This window comes from Vanacampus margaritifer, chromosome 19, assembly GCF_051991255.1.
Source record: "Vanacampus margaritifer isolate UIUO_Vmar chromosome 19, RoL_Vmar_1.0, whole genome shotgun sequence".
Classification (NCBI taxonomy): domain Eukaryota; kingdom Metazoa; phylum Chordata; class Actinopteri; order Syngnathiformes; family Syngnathidae; genus Vanacampus; species Vanacampus margaritifer.
The window spans coordinates 897,501-918,836 of NC_135450.1; the positions used below are offsets into that span (position 1 = coordinate 897,501).

Consider the following 21,336-nt stretch of genomic DNA (forward strand, 5'->3'; position numbering starts at 1 on the left):
ATACAAGGACCCACAAGAGAATAAAATTTCAAGTAGTCATCCTACTCCTGAAGTAGTCATCATGAAAACAGGGAAGAATTTCATCCGTCACTTTCAAGCCAGGACGTACGAGAAACATAAATGGCTCGCTGGCTGTTCACAGGTTAGCAAACTGTTGATTGTTGGTTGAAATCGCTTGTGGTTTTGCTGCGATTTTTCCAGGTTGAGACCACTTCGTGGGAATGAGCCAGTTCCGAATACTGTAAATACCAACATATTGGCAAATTTGTGGGCATGTGATTGTGTCATTTCACTCACCACGGAGCTGGTTACGTTACAGTGTGTGCGCACCAACCTGCGTCAGTCCTGAATATTTTATTATATTTTTCATTTTATACCTACAACGTGGTATGAAATAATAATTAAATAATATTTAATATTAAAATTAATAATAAAATTACCCCCCAATTTATCCACTCGCACCCTGGCGGGCGCTCACGTGTGTCGCTCTAGCATGCCGACTCTAAAAGGTCACAGCTCGCCACTGGTTTCTGGTATAACATACCTGCAATAATCACATAATGACCCTCTGGGTCTAAATGTGAAGTGTAGGTTCTTCCTAATCAATATGGCTGTGCCTCTTGTTTACAAATTGAATTTTGAATGAACAATATGGCCAATCCAGTGCCTGCTTAACTTTCTATGATCAGAGTTTCTTAAGTGAGTCTCCTGAACAAAAATTACATCAGCATGGAGATTTTTAATATGTGTCATAATTTTACTCAGTTTCATAGCAGCATTAATCCCACCAGTATCTAAAGACATGATCCTCACCAGGAGACCACTGCCCCCCCCATGCAAGTGTAAAGGTAACATGCAACAGTACTGTCACCCAAAAAAGGAAAAAAAATTAAGAGGCCCATAATCCTCCACCCCTACGAAGCTGGCAGTTAAAAACAGCTTCAACATTGCCAACCCCAAGAACCATCCCATATGGTCTCCCCTCCTGGGCCACCCATGTTACCTTGGTTAACCCCCAACAAACATCGGTAACCTAAAACAAAAATTGTGTACTTCCCTGTCTGTCTCTTCCTCCTTCACTGTTTGTCAATGTTCCCGCAACTCGGTGATAGAAAAAAAAAAAACGTTAAAAAAAGAAAAAACTCAACTAAACTAAACCTCCGAGCATATAACTCAATGTAAAATCCCCCTTACCAGAAAAAGAACATTATTATTATTATTATTATTAATAATAATAATATTAATAATAATAATAATAATAATAATAATAATAATATTAATAATAATAATAATAATGAATAATAGGAAACACAAGTTTGCAAGCATTACAGCCACACAGATACTGCATGAAGAAATGTAAAACCATAATACCATAGAGCACAAAGAGGCAATGTAAAACCACCAATAGGAAATTTGAGATGAACATAGTAAGCAGATAAACGTAGGATAACCAAAATAATATGAAAGGAATGTCAAACTAGTAATAATAATTATAGCAGTAATAATAATGATTAAGAATAATTAGCAATAATAATACTAATAAAAAATTATAATAAAAATAATAATAATAAAAAAAAGGTTAAATGGAAATCCAATTGACCAACCAAACAGCAGTTCTGTATCACAGCAACATCACCTGTTTGTTCTGTATCATATTAACTGGCTAGACATCACCCAGGCCAAAGTTAGTTAAAAACACACACACACACACACACTACAACAACAACCACAGCCACAGTGAATAACAAAAACAACTCACGGGCGTGACACCATAAGGTACTATGATCGCAGAATGAACTCAAAACAGTTTGAGTAATCCCAAAAGAGAAAAGTCTTACCAAACGGAGTCGGCATATGAAGCCGAACGTTCGCGATTGCCCAGCTAACGGTGCCGGCATACTGACAATAGACCACGGAGTTAAGTGGGTCTGGTAACAGTGCAGGCAAATGATCATCGGCCGTGGGCGCGATCCTGCTTGCGGCTTGGCAACGAGTGCTCTGTGTGCACGGTCCAGATCAGGGCAAGATTAAAGGGTAGCTTCGCCAAACAGCTCCATTAGGAGGTCGAAGAAAAAGACTGTCGGGTTGGGACCCTCCGTGGACTTCGGGAGGCCAGTAATTCAGATGTTATTCCAACGACTCCAAGTCCATGGCTTTTGCCTTTTGCCTAGCGCAGCTATCCGCTAGCACCGCACACTTCTCCTCCAGTGCTTGAATTCGCTGTGTAATTTGGGCTGAAACATCTTCTAAGGACTCAATACTCCGTGTTCCGACACTGTGGACTGTACTTTGTCCAGTTTAGCTTCCACAGCAGCGAACGTATTTTTAAAGTAGGCCGCGAAGCTAGCCCTGTGGTCCTCTAGGAGGCTAGATATGCTAGTTACACAAACACTGCACGACGTCGAGGTGTCTACTTCGATTTTTCGCTGTAGTTTCGAAGATAGTTTCGAAGATTTTAACATCTTGCACAGACACTTTAAGTGCACAGTACCCTACAAAGCAGTTTCACTTATAGGCAGGGACGAAAGTGGGCCGGAACGGTGCGGAACTGCGTTCCGTTAAAAAGCCTGCCAGGCTGCCACCTAAGAAGAAACAAAATCTACTAATGTCAGATTCACCAAAAGTGGGGGGAGCATGAGGCGCTGCGATTGCATATTACGCGGACGGGGGCGTGCATGGAGCGGCGCGTAGGACGCGTTTGGAGACACGGTGCGGCAAAAATTCGCATAGTTGCCAAAGTTGAAAAATGTGAACTTTCTTCGCATTTCGCCTCACGGCCTGATAGGCTGAAATATGTGCCACATCGGCTTCGGGGATGGACTACGTCACACACAGATCTGTTGTCACCTGCGTACAACAACACGGGCAGCCACTTAATACCCCCGTAAAAGAATGTATCCCCTCCCGCGGGTATAACACTTTTTTTTCCCAATAAATACATAAAAACACACGTGGGCTTTGTTTTGAAACAAGAAAAAAGTATCTATCGCGGAGAAGCAAAAGAAAAGCAAGCACTCGCGCTGCATTCAATGACTACACACGCAGTAGGAAATCTCAAATATACATAGAAAAAGCTCAGACGACTGAATGTTACTGTTTTTCTGTTTTGTTCCAGATGTTTGAAATTTAAATATCTGTTTACAAGGAACCTTTTTGAAGAATCTCCACTTTTCTCTGGTAAAAAGTTAGAATATCCCAGAGCAGGGAATGCAATTTTTGTACGGGGTTAAATACTTTTGGCACTACAGTGGAAAGCTTCCCCTTATTTTGGTGTGAACATAGCATAATGTACTTCTGAATTGTTCCAGCGTGCTTGTATAGCGTAATCCGTTTCCAACAAGATCTATTTAGTTATTTATCCCACGGAGTTCTGTCCACCGGTTCCATTCTCTGTGTATCTGACAAGTCAGGTCGATGTGTACACGTCTGTGTTTTTGTTTTTTGTTTTTGTTGATATTTTGCACATCATTAAAAAATAAATTCTGGCTGCACAGCGACCTTTATGTCAGGGGGTTCCAGCAATAAATTCTAGCCACTTTCAGCCCTGCTTATAGGGAAACAAAAAATAGGGTCTTTTTTCCCCAAAAATAAGTTTGAGTTACAGGTGACGAAGACTATGCCACACTCACATGCTCACCCAACCGGTCTTCTATTTTTTCTTATCAATTGTATCTGTTTGATTTGATGTGATGCCCAATCATTCATTTTTCTTTAAGACATTAAGGTTCATATTTGCCTTTTTACTAGTTTCTGCATTACAGTCACTGTTTTTCTTTTTTTAAATACAAAAATGTATTTTAGAAAAACAGTGACTGTAAGAATTAGAAGACAAGATGAAAAGTTTTAACCATTTAGTTTCAGCGTCTGCGATTGGCTGGCAACCAGTTGAGGGTATACCCCGCCTACTGCCCAAAGACAGCTGGGATAGGCTCCAGCGCCCCCGCGACCCTTGTGAGGACAAGCGGTTAAGAAAATGGATGGATGGATAGTTTCAGCGTTTGCTACAGATTGATATCCTTCGGGGTCTTGAAAGGTGCTTCCAAATCAAATATATTATTATTATTATTTCAACCAAACTGTTAACTGACCAGCTTTTGGTAGTTGAGGATAAGTGGTATGGAAAATGGATGGATTAATTCTGAATACAACTTTCTATTCCTTAAAACAACAAGAACAATCGTGCAATATATAAAAATTATTTACTTACGTCGAGAAGTGTAATTCATGTCAAAATACACTTGCATCTTGATTGTGTCAAGGGACGAGCAGCATGTAGCTGTGAGTGTCTCCATGCACACCTGTAGGGAATATTTCGAAAGGAATACTGTAAATTAAAGTTTTGATCTAGAATTTAGAAAAAGTTATGGAATTTATGGCCACTTTCTTCGGGCTACTGTAAATATGCTGACATAGATGGGAGAGTGCTGATGAGAAACTTTTTTTTACTTCTATTTTCTATCCACTTTCCTATCACTTTAATCATTTATATCTAGCACCTCTTCAACCAACTTTACTTATGGAGCAAAAATAATCTATGAAATTATCCGCAATTATTTATTGTCCTTGTCCCATACACCACTCACACACCATCACTGTTGCACTTCACAGGCAACCCTAAATTTTCCCTCACATGCCTTGACATTAGCCCTTTCTCCAGGGGCATTAGTCCCTCTCTATCCTGGTGACAGAATACCCTGGTAGTAAAAAGTTCCTACTACCCTGTGGTTTGTATCTCCATAACTCCTTAGGTTTCTTAAACATCCTTAGGTTTCTTAAACATCATTGCAGGCATACACCACTATTCACTGGCCTTTCATTGATGTGTTATTTTAAGTTTAAAGGTGTATTAAAGAAGTTTAAATGTTAAAATTACAGATTTATATATATATATACGTATATATATATATATATATATATATATATATTGGATCTATATATATTGGATCTATATACAGAGGCAATACCATGATGTGTAGCGCAAGCCCTGACGTGTTTACAACTGTGTCAATAAGCCTATAAATCTCTTCTAAATAGAGGTTTTTGGGCGAATACGCTAAGAATGTGACGTCATGCGTACCCCCGTCTCCGAGTAGAGTTTCAAATTCTTTCTTTTTTTTACACTTCCGCATTATTATTTCTTTTTTGCATAATTTGAATGTATTGCTGGAATGCTCAAAAAATAAAATAAAATAAAAATAAAAGTTTCCACTTCTGCGCCATAACACGAAGAAGAAGAAGTGCTTACGCTGAGACACCTGGTATAAACAACACGACTGCAAGCTTTTACATTGTAAAGAATGAAATCTGCCTATAGTAACAAAAGGACACGTTCGAGGACACCTGCAACACCGGCACAGAGCCCCCCAAACAAAAATAAACGACAAATTTTATCCAGTATGACAAAACGAGCCAAAACAGAGTCTGATAGGCGCAGACAGAGGACTCGTGTAAACATCGGAGTGGTTTTTGAGCAGTGGAAGATACTGAGAAGATCTCTGGGCATGACCAAAAAACCCACAGTTGGTTGGAGGTCTTGACATGGACATGAAGTAAATCGGCTGAAACGTGTAGGAGAAATGGACAAAAGAATGCCTCCTGTAAATGTGCAAAAATCGGCAAAAAATGGGACATTCAAAAATGTATAGCTCACTTCCTGTTCATTTTAGCATATGGGTCCAAGATAATTTTTTGTAGGTGTGTGGCTCCCTCATACACCTAAAAATTGTCATAGACCTTGCTTAAACGTACAACTGGTGCTGCTTTGTTAAAAATGAGTAGGGGGCGCTAGTGAGTCATTTTTGTAAAAATCGCACAATACATGATAAAATATTGCTCAATTTGCCAGGCCAGATTTGTGCACCAAGTTTCATGAGTGCATGTTTAGGCCCTCAAAATTGGCGTTTTCTTGGCAAACAGTACCTTGCCACGCCCACAGCGATTCACACAAACTTCGTGTTATGACATCATGAAGACCTAAACACTCTTCTGAGCAAATATGAGGTAGATCCAATTAATGTGGTTGGAGAAAAAAAGTTGAAGAAAAAATGTTTTAAAAAATTGCCAGTAGGTAGCGCTATCAGTACGTATAAATATAAGTTCGTAGATGTATTCAGACCTGGACTCTCATCAAATGTGTGAAATTTTGAGAAGATAGGATCATCTGGGTAAAGTTAACGCAGCTTTTATTGTCACGTTGAATCATCAGACTATGCGGCACCGTAACGGCCACGCCCTTTGGCGAAATGTTACAATATTCAATGTGGGGCATGATCAACATCTTAAGGCTTTTCTGACAAAATTTCAACTGGATCCCTCAAACGCGCTCAGCACAATAGATAAAAATGTAAAGTATGACATTTCTTGTCACCACAAGGTGGCCGACATATAAAACCAAATATTATATAGATTGTTTCAGGCTGTGGCTATTAAGATGCATGAGAAGTTTGGGATTTTTTGGAGCTTGTACAGCGGAGTTATTAAGCATTTCCTCTTTTTTGATGAACTAAATATTAAAGGTTAAGTTACAATATTCAGTGTAGGGCATAATCAACATCTTAAGGCTTTTTTGACAAAATTACAACTGGAGCCCTCAAGCGGGCTTGGCACAATAGACGAAAATGTAAAGTATGACATTTCTTTTTTAAAATTTTTAAATTTATTTATTTTTTCTTAGAGAGCTCAGTATTGTTCATACGGTAATTTTACCGATTCGACATGTCATCATCATTGCTCTCTTTTTTTCTCTTTTTCTTTTTTGTGCGTGAGTATGTGCATGTGTGGGTGTGTACTCCTTAATTCACCTAAAACCTATTAAAAATCCCATACCGTTCACCTAAACCGAATACTTCAGAATCCAGCTCGAGTCGTGAGGTTGTCAGGAGACCCGAGGAAAGATCAAAGAAAATAAAGGGAAGTGAAACCCAGCACCGACCAGACATCAACTTCTACCCACCGGGTTACCAACCAGAATCTTTCACCAACCCCAGAAACATCTAAATTCCAACAAATTACGGAGACCTCAAGAGATCAAAGGAAAGACTGAGGAAAGGAAGGAAGGATAGATGAAGCAAAGTAAGATCCACAGACATCAGCCTTTACCGATTCAACGACCAGAGGAAGAAGCAGATTGTGTTTGAATTTTAATAGATGCTGGTGTGGTGGATCTCGCATGCATGAAAACCTCCATCAAAGAGGGGAGCCGTTGACCCCGGCCAGGACAGAGCAAGCACAACCCCCAGGGCCCCCCAGGCCACGGCAGCGCCAAGGCAAAACCCCCAGGGGCCACCGGCCGGAGAGCAAACCCAGGAGCCAGGAGCGCCCCCCACCCCAACACGGCCCGCGCCCCAAGCCCAACACAGAAGAACGGGGCACGGCAGGCCCCCCACCGGCCCACAGCCCCTGTTCCCCCCACCCACACCAGCCACTCACCACAACCCAGCCCCAGCCGCCCCCAAACATTGGAAGCAAAATTTCGTTGAAAATGGCATAATAAACCTTTACATATGTATTTTTTTTTGCCAGGTGTGATGAGTGTGTAAAGCTTTTTGGTCAATGACAAGACCCTCAAAAATCAGCGTCCTTATTTTATTTTTTGGCAATGAGTTTCCCCCATTGGCATTGATTTAAAAGTACACACACACACACACACACACACACACACACACACACACACACACACACGCACACACACACACACACACACATCATAGTTAGTTTTACTCATAGCACAATATTGCTTTTATTGTCAATAGAGGGCATCATAAATAAATAAAGTACATAGTACATATGTATGGATTGTTCTGACGTCACTGAACATTTTGAGTGGTGGAAAGTAAAAAAAATATTCATAAATGACAGTTATCACACTTACAAAGATTATCCAAATTTGAGACAAAATACCTTAGGTGTCGTAATTTTTTTATTGTCGACCCATAGAGATACCTTCAGGTTGTGACTATAAACATACAAGAGAAGTTTTGTTTTTTTTGGAGCATGTACCGGGGAGTTTTTGCATATTTTGTCTTGAATAGCAAAGGAAATATGAAGCACAAAATATGATGCCCCGCCCCCGTCATAGTATTTTGAAAACTTAAGATTTTTTTCCCCTGTTGATGGCCCAGGTCTTGACATGGTCCAGGCCAAGATTGAAGTCAATTGGATCAAACGTGTAGGAGAAATGAGCAAGAGTATGCCCCCTGTAAATGTTCAAAAATTGGCAAAAGTCGTGCATTGCAAAATTCGTAGCTCACTTCCTGTTCATTTAAGCATATGGGTACAAGATACTTTTTTGTAGGTCTTGGGCTCCTTCAAACACCACATATTTTTTGTAGATCTTGCTTAAACGTACAACCGAGGCTGTTTCATTAAAAATTTCTAGGGGACGCTAGGGAGTAATTTTTGTAAAAATCGCATAATTCATGTTAAATATTGGTCGTTTTGCCAGGCCAGAAGTTAAATGAGTTTCTGTGTATGTTTAGGGCCTCAAAATTGGCGTTGTTTTCTTGGCGAATAGTAAATTGCTACAGCCACAGCGACAAACTTCAAGTTATGACATCATAAAGGCCAAAACACTCTTCTTTGCAAATATGAGGTAGATTCAGTTAACAAGGTTGGAGAAAAAAGTAGAAGAAAAAATGTGTGTAATGTATGACATTTCTTGTCACCACTAGGTCATGCTACATGTACAATATTATCATATAGATGTTTTCAGGCTGTGGCTATTAAGATGAATGAGAAGTTTGGGATTTTTTGGGAGCTTGTACAGCGGAGTTATTATGCATTTCTTCTTTTTTGATGAAGGAAATATTAAAGGCAAAATTTGAGGCCCCGCCCCATATAGTATTTCAAAAAGTCAAGATTTTTTCCCCAGTTGTCCCAGGTCTTGAGATGATACATGCGAAGTTAGAAATAATTCAAATGAAAACTGTTGGCAAATGGGAAAAAAGAAGGACCACAGTGAATGTGAGAAAATGGGCCAAAATTGGACATTCAAAATTTCATAGCTCAATTCCTGTACATTTTAGGATATGGCTTCCACTGACTTTTTTGTGTCTCGAGGCGCTTCACCTGCCTGCCATTTTTTGTAGCCCTCGGTCAAACGTGCCGGGATTGGTGCATAATTTTCCTTGCTAGGGGGTGCTATATGTTACGTTGTTATGGCAACTTCATAATATCACATTTTTCTCCAAGCCTGAAGAGTGTGCAAAGTTTGGTGAGTTTTCGTAAATGTTTAGGTCCCCAAAAATTAGATCGTTTACAAAGAAGAAGAAGAAGAATTAGAGCTGCGGGCAGCTATAAAGGGCCCTCGCAGCCCGAGCCACTTTGGGGTACTGGCACGTTTGGGTAGTGGCACATTTGAAGCAGAATTTATTTGAAAATGGCATAATAAACCTTTACATACTATGGATTGGGATTTTTTTGCTAGGTGTGATGAGTGTGCAAAGCTCAATGAGTTTTGCTCAATGTTAAGACCCTCAAAATCAGCTTCCGTTTTATTTTTGGGCAATGAGTTGCCCCGATTTTAATGTACATAAATATACATCATCGTTAGTCTTACTCAATATTGCTTTTATTTTCCATACAGGACATAATAAATGAATAAATAAATAAAAAGTACATATGTATGGATAGGTCTGATGCCACTAAAAAAATTAATTTGGTCGAGTGTAAAAAAATAAATAAATAATCATAAATGACTTTATCAAACTTACAAAAGTATCAAAAATTTGTACAAATATGAAAATACCATGTGTGGGGTGACTTTTTTTTTTTCGACCACAAGGGCTAGTTGGCGCTATAACCAACTATTGTCATAGGGATACCTTCAGGTCGTGACTATAAACATACATGCGAAGTTTGGGAAATTTTGGAGCATGTACCGAAGAGTTATTACGTATTTCGGCTTTCATGGAAAAGGAAATTTGAAACAAAAAATATGATGCCCCACCACCGTCATATAGTATTTTAAAATTTCAAGAATGTTTTCCCTTTTGTTGACCTAGGTCTTGACATGGTCCAGGCCAAGTTTGAAGTCAATCGGATCAAACGTGTAGAAGAAACCCTAACCCCCTGTAAATCAACAAAAATCTGCAAAAATCGAACAATCAAAAATTCGTAATTCACTTCTTGTTCCTTTTAGCATATGGCTCCAAGAGGCTTTTTGGGGAGGTCTTAGACTCCCTCATGTACCTAAAAATTTACGTAGATCTTGCTTAAACGTACAACCAGGGCTGCTTTGTTAAAAATTTCTAGGGAGTGCTAGTGAGGCATTTTTGTAAAAATCACATAATACACGATAAAATCTTGCTCATTTTGCCAGACCAGATGTGTGTGCCAAGTTTCATGAGTTTTTGTGCATGTTTAGGACCTCAAAATTGTCACTGTTCTCTTGGCGAACAGTATCTTGCCACGCCCACAGTGATTCGCAAAAACTCACAAACTTTGTGTTATGACATCATGAAAGCCTAAACACTTGTCTGAGCAAATATGAGGTATATCCAGTTAACATGGTTGGAGAAAAAAGTAGGGGAAAAAAAGTTTTAAAAAAAATAGAAATGTGTGAAATTTTGAGAAGCTAGGATCATCTGGGTCAAGTTATCGCAGCTATTATTGTCACTGTGAATCATCAGACTTCGCGGCACCGTAACGGCCACGCTCTTTGGCGAAAAGTTACAATATTCGGTGTTCGGCATGATCAACATCTTAAGGCTTTTCTGACAAAATTTCAACTGGATCCCTCAAACGGGCTCAACACAATAGATAAAAGAAGAAAGTGTGACATTTCTTGCCACCACTAGGTGGCGCTACATGTATAACCAAATATTATTATATATATGTTTTCAGGCCGTGGCTATTAAGATGCATGAGAAGTTTGGGATTTTTTGGAGTTTGTACAGCGGAGTTATTAAGCATTTCCTCTTTTTTGATGAAAATTTTGAGGCCCCGCCCCCGTCATATAGTGTTACAAAAAGTCAAGATTTTTTCCCCAGTTGTTGTCCCAGGTCTTGAGATGATACATGCCAAGTTAGAAGTAAATTGGATGAAAACTGTTGGCAAATGGGCAAAAAGAATGACCACAGTGAATGTGCAAAAATGGGCCAAAATCGGACATTAAAAAATTCATAGCTCACTTCCTGTACATTTTAGGATATGGCTTCCATTGACTTTTGTGTGTGTCTCGGGGCGCTTGACGTGCCTACCAATTTTCGTAGCCCTCGGTCAAACATGCCAGGATTGGTGCATATTCTTCTACGCCAGAGAGTGCTATATGTTGCTATGTTGTTGGGGCAACTTCATAATATACCATTTTTCGCCGAGCCCGAGGAGTGTGCAAAGTTTGGTGAGTTTTCGTAAATGTTTGGATCGCCAAAAATGAGATTGCTTACAAAGAATAATAATAATAATACGAAAGAAAAACAATAAGGACCTCGCAGCACTAGAGCTGTGGGCAGCTATAAAGGGCCCTCGCAGCCAGGGCCACTTTGGCGTACTTGCAGGTTGGGGTACTGACAGTTGCAGTATCGGTGTCTTGTACAGTTTAAAGAAGAATGCACGAGACTAAGCATCTGATCCCACTGTTTGTCAGAAATTGTAATATTACGGTCCTGGTCCCAGAAGGATCTCAAGGAGTTAAAGAAGGGTTGGATTTATCTTAAAAATAAAATTATACAATGTTGAAGTTTGGGATTTTTGTGACGCATCAAGTAAAAGGAGAGAATCCATCTACTATAGAGTAGGGGATTATTTTCCTTCTTAAGCAACAGGGTTATTGATGCTTTGGAAAACATAGAAGGTAATTGACCGTTAAGAAACGCATCGTTAAACACCCTTACCAGAATGGGAGCCAGTATGTTAGAATAGGTTTTTTAAAATTCTGTGGAGTAACCATCTGGGCCAGGAGCTTTAGAACTTTGTAAGGAACGTATGGCTTCCCGAACCTCTGCGACTGTTATTGCAACTCCCAGATTACAAAAAGTATCTACATTTACTTGAGGGTATGTTAAGCAGTCCAGAGGATTGGGCACTGGCCATTCGCAGGGGAAAATCTCAGAATAATAAAGTGTGGAGTAATAATCGGAGAAAGTATCACAAATATCCTTGGGGTCTGTCAAAACCTTCCCAGTTGGAGATGATATCCCAGGAATAAGCTTAGAAGCGCTCACCGCTTGGGCCTGGTACGCCAATAATTTGCCTGGTTTGTCAGCATGTTAAAAAAAAAAACGCTGCTTTGTTTGCAAAAGTTGAACCTCAACTTTGTCAGTCAATAACAAATCATATTGAGATTGTAATTGCAACCTTTTTTTGTAAACGCAGGTGAGGGGCTAGTAGCATATTTGACATCTGAAATACAAATTTTTTCTGCAAGATCTTCTAATTTAGCAAGCTCCGTCTTTATAATGAGAAACAAATTAGATAACTAGCCCACGAATAAAAGCCTTAGAAGAGTCTCACAGTATATTGCTACTAATATCGGGCCTGTCATTAATTTAAAAAGAAAAGTTAATTTGCTGAGAAAATCTTTAAATTTAGCTTCAGAAAGCAATTGGGAATTAAATTTCCAAAATTTACGGGCCGGTCTACTAAGGGACAAATTAATATCAATCAATGTTGGGGCATGATCAGAGATAACTATAGAATGATATTTGCAAGCAGTAATGCTGTGTAACAACTTATCATCCATAAGGAAAAAAATCCATTCAAGAAAAACAGTGATGCACGTAAGAAAAGAACGAAAATGTCTTATCAGAGGGGAACTCTCTTGGGGTCAGACAATCCCAATTGGTCTGCATGGAATTTCAAGGTAGTGGCTGATTTGTGGGTCTGGTAGATGATCTATTGAGCACAGTATCCTGTACTAAATTAAAGTCGCCCCCAATAATGACCAGGTGGTCAGCAAGACGAGGTAAAGAGGAGAAAAATGTTGTTATAAATTTATCGTCAGCCTATGTGGGGGCATACACCGAGGCCAAAACCACAGAGATATTCATCAGTTTGCCCGAAACTATTACAAAGCGTCCATTGGGATCACTTATAGCGATAGAAGGTTCAAAGGAAATACCCCTGCGAATGACAATGGCACCCCTGATCCTCTCAGTGAAACTTGAGGGAAATAAGTAGCCCATCCAAGCTCGTTTCATGCGGGAAATGTCAGAATCGCGGAGGTGGGTTTCAACTTCATCAACTTAATTTATTCATTTGTCAGATGTGCCATACATACAAGACATACAGCATTACTGAAATGACAGTCCTCTCAGACCTAGTACAAAAATATACTATACATTAAAAACAAAATAATTTAAAACAATTGTGCAGCGAAGTGAAGTGTGTGTGTGTGTGTGTGTGCGTGCGTGCGTGCGTGCGTGTGTGTGTGTGTGTGAAAAGTGTCATCAGTAGCTGAAAACAAACGGTAGCAGCGGCATATAGTTCTGGGCATGGTGGATGGGCTTCACGACTGCTTGGTGGAAGAGAGTGGCGGCATAGCAGGGAGGAAACTAGAAAAATTTCCACGGAAATGTTGAATGGGACTGCTGACTCTTGCAAGGTGGAAAGACACATGTAGTACTTGTAGCAATAGTAGTAGTAGTATAGTAGTAGCAAGTACTTGTAGTAGTAGTAGTAAGTAGTAGTCGTAGTAAGTAGTAGTAGTAAGTAGTAGTAGTACTTGTACTCGTAGTAGTAGTAGTATTAGTAGTACTTGTAGTTGTAGTAATTTTAGTAGTATCAAATGGCCAAGATGGCCGCCGACCTGGGTGGGCGAGGGGGAGAGAGTCCTTGGCGTACCTAATCAATTGGCCAAGATGGCCCCCCGTACATAGGCCAAGTCTTGAGTACACCAAGACAAAAAGGGGGTGAGTTGAGCTCAACAGTAAGAGAGATGATTGGCTGAGGCAGTTGCTATGCAGAAGTGACAGACCAGGCAGTATAGCTAAAAAAGCACTATTTAAATAGCAGTGGATTCCATTGCATCAAAAAAAAAAATAATAATAATGTTTTTGTTTTGTTTTTTAAATTATTTTTTTTTTTTTTTAATGAGCTGAACAGTTTAAAATTTAAACGATTGGAATCGGTCAAGAAATGTGGAAGTTAACCATAATCAACTAAAAGTATTTTACTGTCCCTTTATAACCCCTGGGCGTTATTTGTCCATTTTCTGGCTTTTTTATGTTTTTCTGTTTTTCATCAAAGAAAAAGCATTTGAAAAAAATACACTAGGGACCTGACATTTTACCAGGATTGTTTAAAAATGTAGAAGTTCAAATTGGCGCCATGCTGTAATTTATAATTATTACCAAACAGGAGGGAGAGATTCACACAAAATTGTTGTATTAATGCCCGATTTTGGCTCATTGACTCCCATTATAAATCACAGTTTTTGATATGCTGTAAACCTGATGTGTTATAATGCATTTTCCGTGATTACTGATGCAATCGCTTCTTTGACGAGTCATAAACATGAAAATAGAGGAATTTGTGTGTTTAGAGTGTTAACACAAAAATCCACTAGGTGGCGCCAAAGGCTAATAAATGAATACAAAATGCATGCATAAATTTTTTTTATTGTTATGACTTATGGACTTGTTTGAGCCTCTTAACTGTGTCATATGAAATATTCAAATTATTATTTAATTTTATATATATATACAGCATAGTTAGTCTTGCTAATAGCATAATACTGCTATTGTTGTCCATAGGGGGCATTAAAAAAATGAATAAAAATAAAAACTATATATGTGTAGATAGGTCTGATGCCACTGAACATTTTGAGTGGTTGAAAGTGAAAAAAATATTCATAAATGACTAAGTTATCTCACTTCAAAGGAAATGCCTGATTTTGGCAAAATGACAAGAGTTTTGTGCTATTCGGAAAACTGTCATTGTGTGAAAACTGGGCATGCAGAAAAAATTCTATTGTTATGACTTATGGACTTATTCAAGCCTCTAAATATGTCATATGAAATATTCAAATTAGTCTTTTATTTTATACATATATATATACACAGCATAGTTAGTCTTGCTATTAGCATAATACCGCTATTATTGTCCATAGGGGGCATTAAAAATTTTAAATAAAACAAAAACTATATATGTATAGATAGGTCTGATGCCACTGAACATTTTGAGCGGTGGAAAGTGAAAAAATATTCATAAATGACTAAGTTATCTCACTTCGAAGGAAATGCCTGATTTTGGCAAAATTACAAGAGTTTTGTGCTATTCAGAAGAATGCCATTGTGAAAAACTGGGCATGCATAAAAAAATTCTATTGTTATGACTTATGACCTTGTTTGAGCCTCTAACTATGTCATATGAAATATTCAAATTAGTCTTTTATTTTTTATATATATATATATATATATATATATATATATATATATATATATATATATACAGAATAGTTAGTCTTGCTATTAGCATAACACTGCTATTATTGTCCATAGGGGGTATTAAAAAAATGAATAAAAATAAAAACTATATATGTATAGATAGGTCTGATGCCACTGAACATTTTGAGCGGCTGAAAGTGAAAAAATATTCATAAATGACTAAGTTATGTCACTTCAAAGGAAATGCCAGATTTCGGCAAAATTACAAGAACTTTGTTTTATTCAGAAAACTGTCATTGTGTGAAAACTGGGCACGCATGAAAAATTATATTGTTATGACTTATGGACTTATTCAAGCCTCTAAATATGTCATATGAAATATTCAAATTAGAACTTTATTTTACATATATATATATATATATATATACAGCATAGTTAATTTTGCTGTTGGCATAATACTGATATTATTGTCCATAGAGGGCATTAAAAAAAACGTATTTTTTTTTTAAACTATATATGTATAGATAGGTCTGATGCCAGTGAACATTTTGAGCGGTTGAAAGTGAAAAAAATATTCATAAATGACTAAGTTATCACACTTCAAAGGAAATGCCAGATTTTGGCACAAATTACAAGAACTTAATCAAACTATAATAACGCCCAGGGGTTAAGAAAGTCCCACATTCACGCACAAACATTTGATTTTAACTTGTTGGACAAATCACGCACACACATTCAACTGAAATGTATAGGATACGCACACCTCGAACACGACTTAACGATTCAAGATGCAGATTCCAGAAATGGCTCGTTAGAATGGCAAGGGTTTGGGAAACGCGAGCATGTTCTCATTTTTTTAATCAGATGAAAAATGACCAAATTAGAGCAGGTTGAAAACTTATGATTTATAAAAAATTAAGAGAAAAAGTCGCCGAAATTAACATGGAAAAGATAGCTGGGAAAGTCCGACTTCTCCTCGCTTAAAGTGAAAATAAAGGTACTAAATGACACCTTAGCCAAATAAAGCAGTGGGTTTGTCTGAAAGAAGACCCTTGTGACTACAAAATGTGCGAATTTGATGTCTAGTGAGCAAAGATTGTGGCCATGGTGACGAGTTGAAGTGAAACTTTTGGAAATAGATTTTTTGGCTCCCGTCACTCTGAGGCTAATTGCTCCACTCAAGCTCATGCAATACACACCAATGTTAAAAGGCTATTTGTCTCCCTTTCGCTCACTGTCTTTGAACCCACACAGCGGGGAGAGCTTTCATTCCTTAAAATTTTTTGGGACACTGAGCTAAAAATGGGAAAAATTGCTACAAAATGAGCTAAAAATCATATTGGCCGGTTAACGTACGCGCGCGCAGCGTGTCTTGGAAAAAGGTGCTTGATTTGATTTGATCACTTTCGGTTTCCCATTCATTCCAATTGGACTTTTTTGGGGAGTTTTTGGGGAATTGCGTCGCCATGGTAACTCGGAATTCTGAGAAAAATAATGCCGCAGCGAGTCAGATCGAGCCGCATCGTTTGATACCTCATTTGTCCCGGTGCGATGTACGGTATGGGCCGCATTTTTGCGGAAAAATCTGTGGAAGATAATATAAAAAGAAACGCGACAATAATAAACCCGATTTTCTTAGAATAGTAATATGTGCCTGCTTGCTACGCAGCAGTCTCATTATAATGGTATTGATGCCTATATAGTACTTATTCGCGATGATTGTACTTAAATGGCAGTTTGACATGAATTAGGACCTGTCATTATGGGACAAGCAGGCACATATTGTTATCCTACCTAGGACAGTGGTTTATTTTATTTTATTTTTTTTATTATTCCAGCGATTTTTCCGCTAAAATGCGGCCCGTACCGTACATCGCACCGGCACAAATGAGGTATCAAACGATGCGGCTCGATCTGACTCACTGCGCTATTATTTTTCTAAGAATTCCCAGTTACCATGGCGACGCTATTCCCAAAAAACTCCCAAATTAACTCCCCATTGGGAATGAATGGGAAAAGGGAAGAGAAGATCACACATCAAGCACCTTTTTCCAAGACACGCTGCGCACGCATACGTTATCCGACCGATACGAATTTTAGCTCATTTTGTAGGAATTTTTCCCATCTTTAGCTCAGTGTCGAAATCTTTTTTAACGAATGAAAGCTTCCCCCCTGTGCGGGTTCAAAGACAGTGGCTCAATTAGCTTTCTCACACACACTGTTGGCTAATTAGCCATCCAGTGCCGGGAACCAAATAATGTATTTGAAAAAATTTCACTTCAACTCGTCACCATGGCCACAATCTTTTGTCACTAGACGTCAAATTCTCACATTTTGTAGTCACGAGTGTCTTCTTTCAGACAAACTAACTTTTATTTGGCTAAGGTGTCATTTAGTACCTTTATTTTCCCTTTAAGCTCGGACAAGTCAGACCAACTCGCCTATCTCTGCCATGTTAATTTCAGGCGCCTTCCTCTCTCCATTTCTGATAAATCATAAGTTTTCAACCTGCTCTCATTTGGTCATTTTTTATCCGATTAAGAAAATGAGAACATGCTCGTGTTCCCCAAACCCTTGCCGTTCTAACGAGCCATTTCTTGAATCTGTATCTTCAACCGTTAAGTCGCGAGAGGCTTTTGTTGAAGGGGTGCTTCTCTCATTCAATCTCAATGCAATGTGGGTGCGTGACGTCACTTCAACTCGTCACCATGGCCACAATCTTTGCTCACTAGACTTCAAATTCTCACATTTTGTAGTCACGAGTGTCTTCTTTCAGACAAACTAACTTTTATTTGGCTAAGGTGTCATTTAGTACCTTTATTTTCACCTTAAGCATCTTGAACCGTTAAGTCGTGAGAGGCTTGGTGCGTGACGTCTCTCCAACGTGTTAGTCCAATGCGTGTGCGTCAATGTGCATGTTTCTTAAAGGGACAGTAAGATACTTTTACTTTATGGTGATTATGCCTAACTTCCACATTTCTTGACCGATTTCAATCGTTAGAATTTTAAACTGTTCAGCTCATTTCCATTTTTTAAAATACATTTTCAAAAATAACACATTATTATTTTTATTTTTTCTATTAAATGTAATGGATTGGCAATTGATTAGGTACACCCTGGATTCTTGCCACTCCGCTCGCCCAGGGCGGCGGCCATCTTGGCCAATTAATTAGGTACACCCAGGATTCTCGCCACTCCGCTCGCCCAGGGCGGCGGCCATCTTGGCCAATTAATTAGGTACACCCAGGATTCTCGCCACTACGCTCGCCCAGGGCGGCGGCCATCTTGGCCAATTAATTAGGTACACCCAGGATTCTTGCCACTACGCTCGCTCAGGGCGGCGGCCATCTTGGCCAATTTATTAGGTACGCCCAGGATTCCCGCCACTCCGCTCGCCCAGGGCGGCGGCCATTTTAGCCAATTAATTAGGTGTGTACCTAATTAATCCCCACTCTGCCCACCCAGGGCGGCGGCCATCTTGGCCAATTAATTAGGTACGGCAAGGACTCTCTCCCCCTTGCTCACCCGGGTCGGCGGCCATCTTGGCCAATTTATTAGGTACGCCCAGGATTCTCGCCACTCCGCTCGCCCAGGGCGGCGGCCATCTTGGCCAATTAATTAGGTACGGCAAGGACTCTCTCCCCCTCGCCCACCCGGGTCGGCGGCCATCTTAGCCAATTGACTACTACTAAAATTACTACAAGTACTACTAATACTACTACTTCTGTTTGTACTTGCTTACTACTTACTACTATACTACTACTACTATGTCTACAAGTACTACATACATGCGTGTTTCCACCTTGCAAGAGTCAGCAATTCCACATTTCTTGACCGATTCCAGTGGTTTAAATTTTAAACTGTTCAGCTCATTACCAAAGAGTCAGCAGTCCCATTCAAAATTTCCGCGGGAATTTTTCTAGTTTTACATGCAAGCCAAATGTTATGACATGTAAGCACTCATAATAACGCATGGGTTTCATATTGTTAGACATTATTAACATTTTTAATTCTTTATTTCATATATCAACCATGTTGAAATGTTTTATAGATGTGTAGAGTAGGTGAAATAGTGTTGAACTCAGTATAATTTGACCTTAACCTTGTTTTTGTCTAAAAATTCCTCCTCAGTGTTTTGCGCACACACATTCTCTTCGTGAGAACACATTTTGCCACACACATACCCTGAGAGCACCATCACTCATGGCCACTCTAAATCCAGTTCAATTTGTTTGTGAGATATTGTTTTGGGAAAAAAGTACAAAAAGTACCCTGAGAGTATATTTTGTCTAAAAAGATGAACACACCTGCGGACTGTGTACGAAAATAATATTATGTAACATATTGTGTGAGAACCAATCTGTTTTACTTATTCATGATGGGAGGAGAATAGGTGTTCTCTTACTGATTTGGATTCTTTAAAAGCTGTATTCCGCAAAAGAGGGGGCACACACGCACCTTTTACGTGACGTTCATTGTTGTGTGACCGGAGAATTCTCTGTAATAAATCATCTTTGCAAGGAGTTTTTCTCACAGGAAGTCTATCTTCAAGTTTTTGGAACATGCAAAAGAGGACAAATAATTAGCCTCTATCAATATATTGTATTACTTTGTTTAAAGGACTGAGTATGTGTTGATGAGGCAACATTGTACTTGAACAAGAACATCACACACAGTCATTATGTTTTGCTGATACCTCCATAGTTGACGACAAGTGACGTTGCATTTACCCATGAAGGGAGCAACCCTGAAAGAAGGTAATACCATTTTTGGATGAATCTTCCGATACCTTGTATGGGGTGATTTTTTGGTGGCATATATGGGTGGATGTATGCTATAAAAAAAAATTTGGAGGACTTTAGAGGCTTTTTATGACAACCATTCTCAAATTGTACGTCCGTGATGGCCTCAGCAAATTTCGAGGTAAATTTAGTCACTATTTGCAGCTGTTTACCAGGTTGAAATGTAAAATAGACTAGCCCATGTTACAGATTGGAGACTTCTAAAACATTCAGACTTAGGCAGAATAGGAGAGGGAAATTTAGCTCAGTGAAAAGGAAAGCCATTAAATTAAATATAAGCCTCTTCTCCTATTTTACACCAGCTTGCTTAAGTTTTATTTGACTTTTGTGGATGAAGCGGATTAGCTACCCGATTTATTTCACCCAAAAGGATCATAGTTCTTCAACATTATTTGCCTTTTTACTTTGGAAGTTGTGAGGTTTTACTCTCTCTTTGCACCTTGAAGTTGAAGTTATTTATTCAAAAACCATGAGTACCTGGTTTTAATTCGAATGAGTAAAATGTATATAATTTCGGAATTTTGATTGTTACTTCACTTTTTCTTACTGTTACTTTTATTGAATGTTATAGAGCTTTGCCTTGCTTTATCACAATTTAACCATACTAAGGGGTTTTGAGTTATATTGGAAATGGTTTTTGATTTAAGAATCTTTTTATCATTTATTCGTTTTTATCCATTTCACTCATTTATTAACCAATATTGGAAATTGTTTTTGATTTAAGAATCATTTCATCATGTATTTATTTTTATCCATTTCATTCATTATCCAATATTGGAAGTTGTTTTTGATTTAAGAAATATTCTATCATTTATTCATTTGTATCCATTTTACTTATTTGTTAACCAAATGTATTACTTTTGAATTGTAATAAAACAAAGAAAATTTGTATTACTTTTCGGATTGTTTTCTACCACCAAAGGTATAGATTTTATACAAATTTACTGTTGGATAGTTATAGAGATAACTATATAAAGTAATAATAAGCAACTTTATCTGGATTTGAGATTAACTAGCTTGAAGTATTTTGACTTATTTGAAAAAGGAACATAGCCTTTGAGGAGTTGAGATTAATAGTTTGTTTCTTTTTTGACAAAATTTACTCGATAGTTTGTAAACTTTCACTAATAAGATTTTCTTTAGATTTTTTTTCTAACCAATTAGTTTCCATTTAATTATTGAATTGAATTTAAGTATAATTATTACAATTA

General features: G+C 38.4%; 1 protein-coding gene across 7 annotated transcripts in view; it reads right to left on the reverse strand.

Moving 5' to 3' along the window:
* cfap206 (cilia and flagella associated protein 206) overlaps positions 1 to 21,336 on the reverse strand; it is a 95,963-nt gene that overhangs the window by 68,437 nt on the left and 6,190 nt on the right. For 3 of the 7 annotated variants that reach the window (XM_077553097.1, XM_077553098.1, XM_077553096.1), the window contains exon 2: positions 4,208 to 4,298. The exons of 2 other annotated variants lie outside the window; for them this stretch is intronic. In XM_077553097.1, coding sequence (XP_077409223.1) covers positions 4,208 to 4,298 — 91 coding nt within the window. Of the gene's footprint in view, positions 1 to 4,203; positions 4,299 to 19,781; positions 19,794 to 21,336 lie in introns of those variants that run through there. 2 more of the 7 variants (XM_077553099.1, XM_077553101.1) reach the window with 2 other exon arrangements.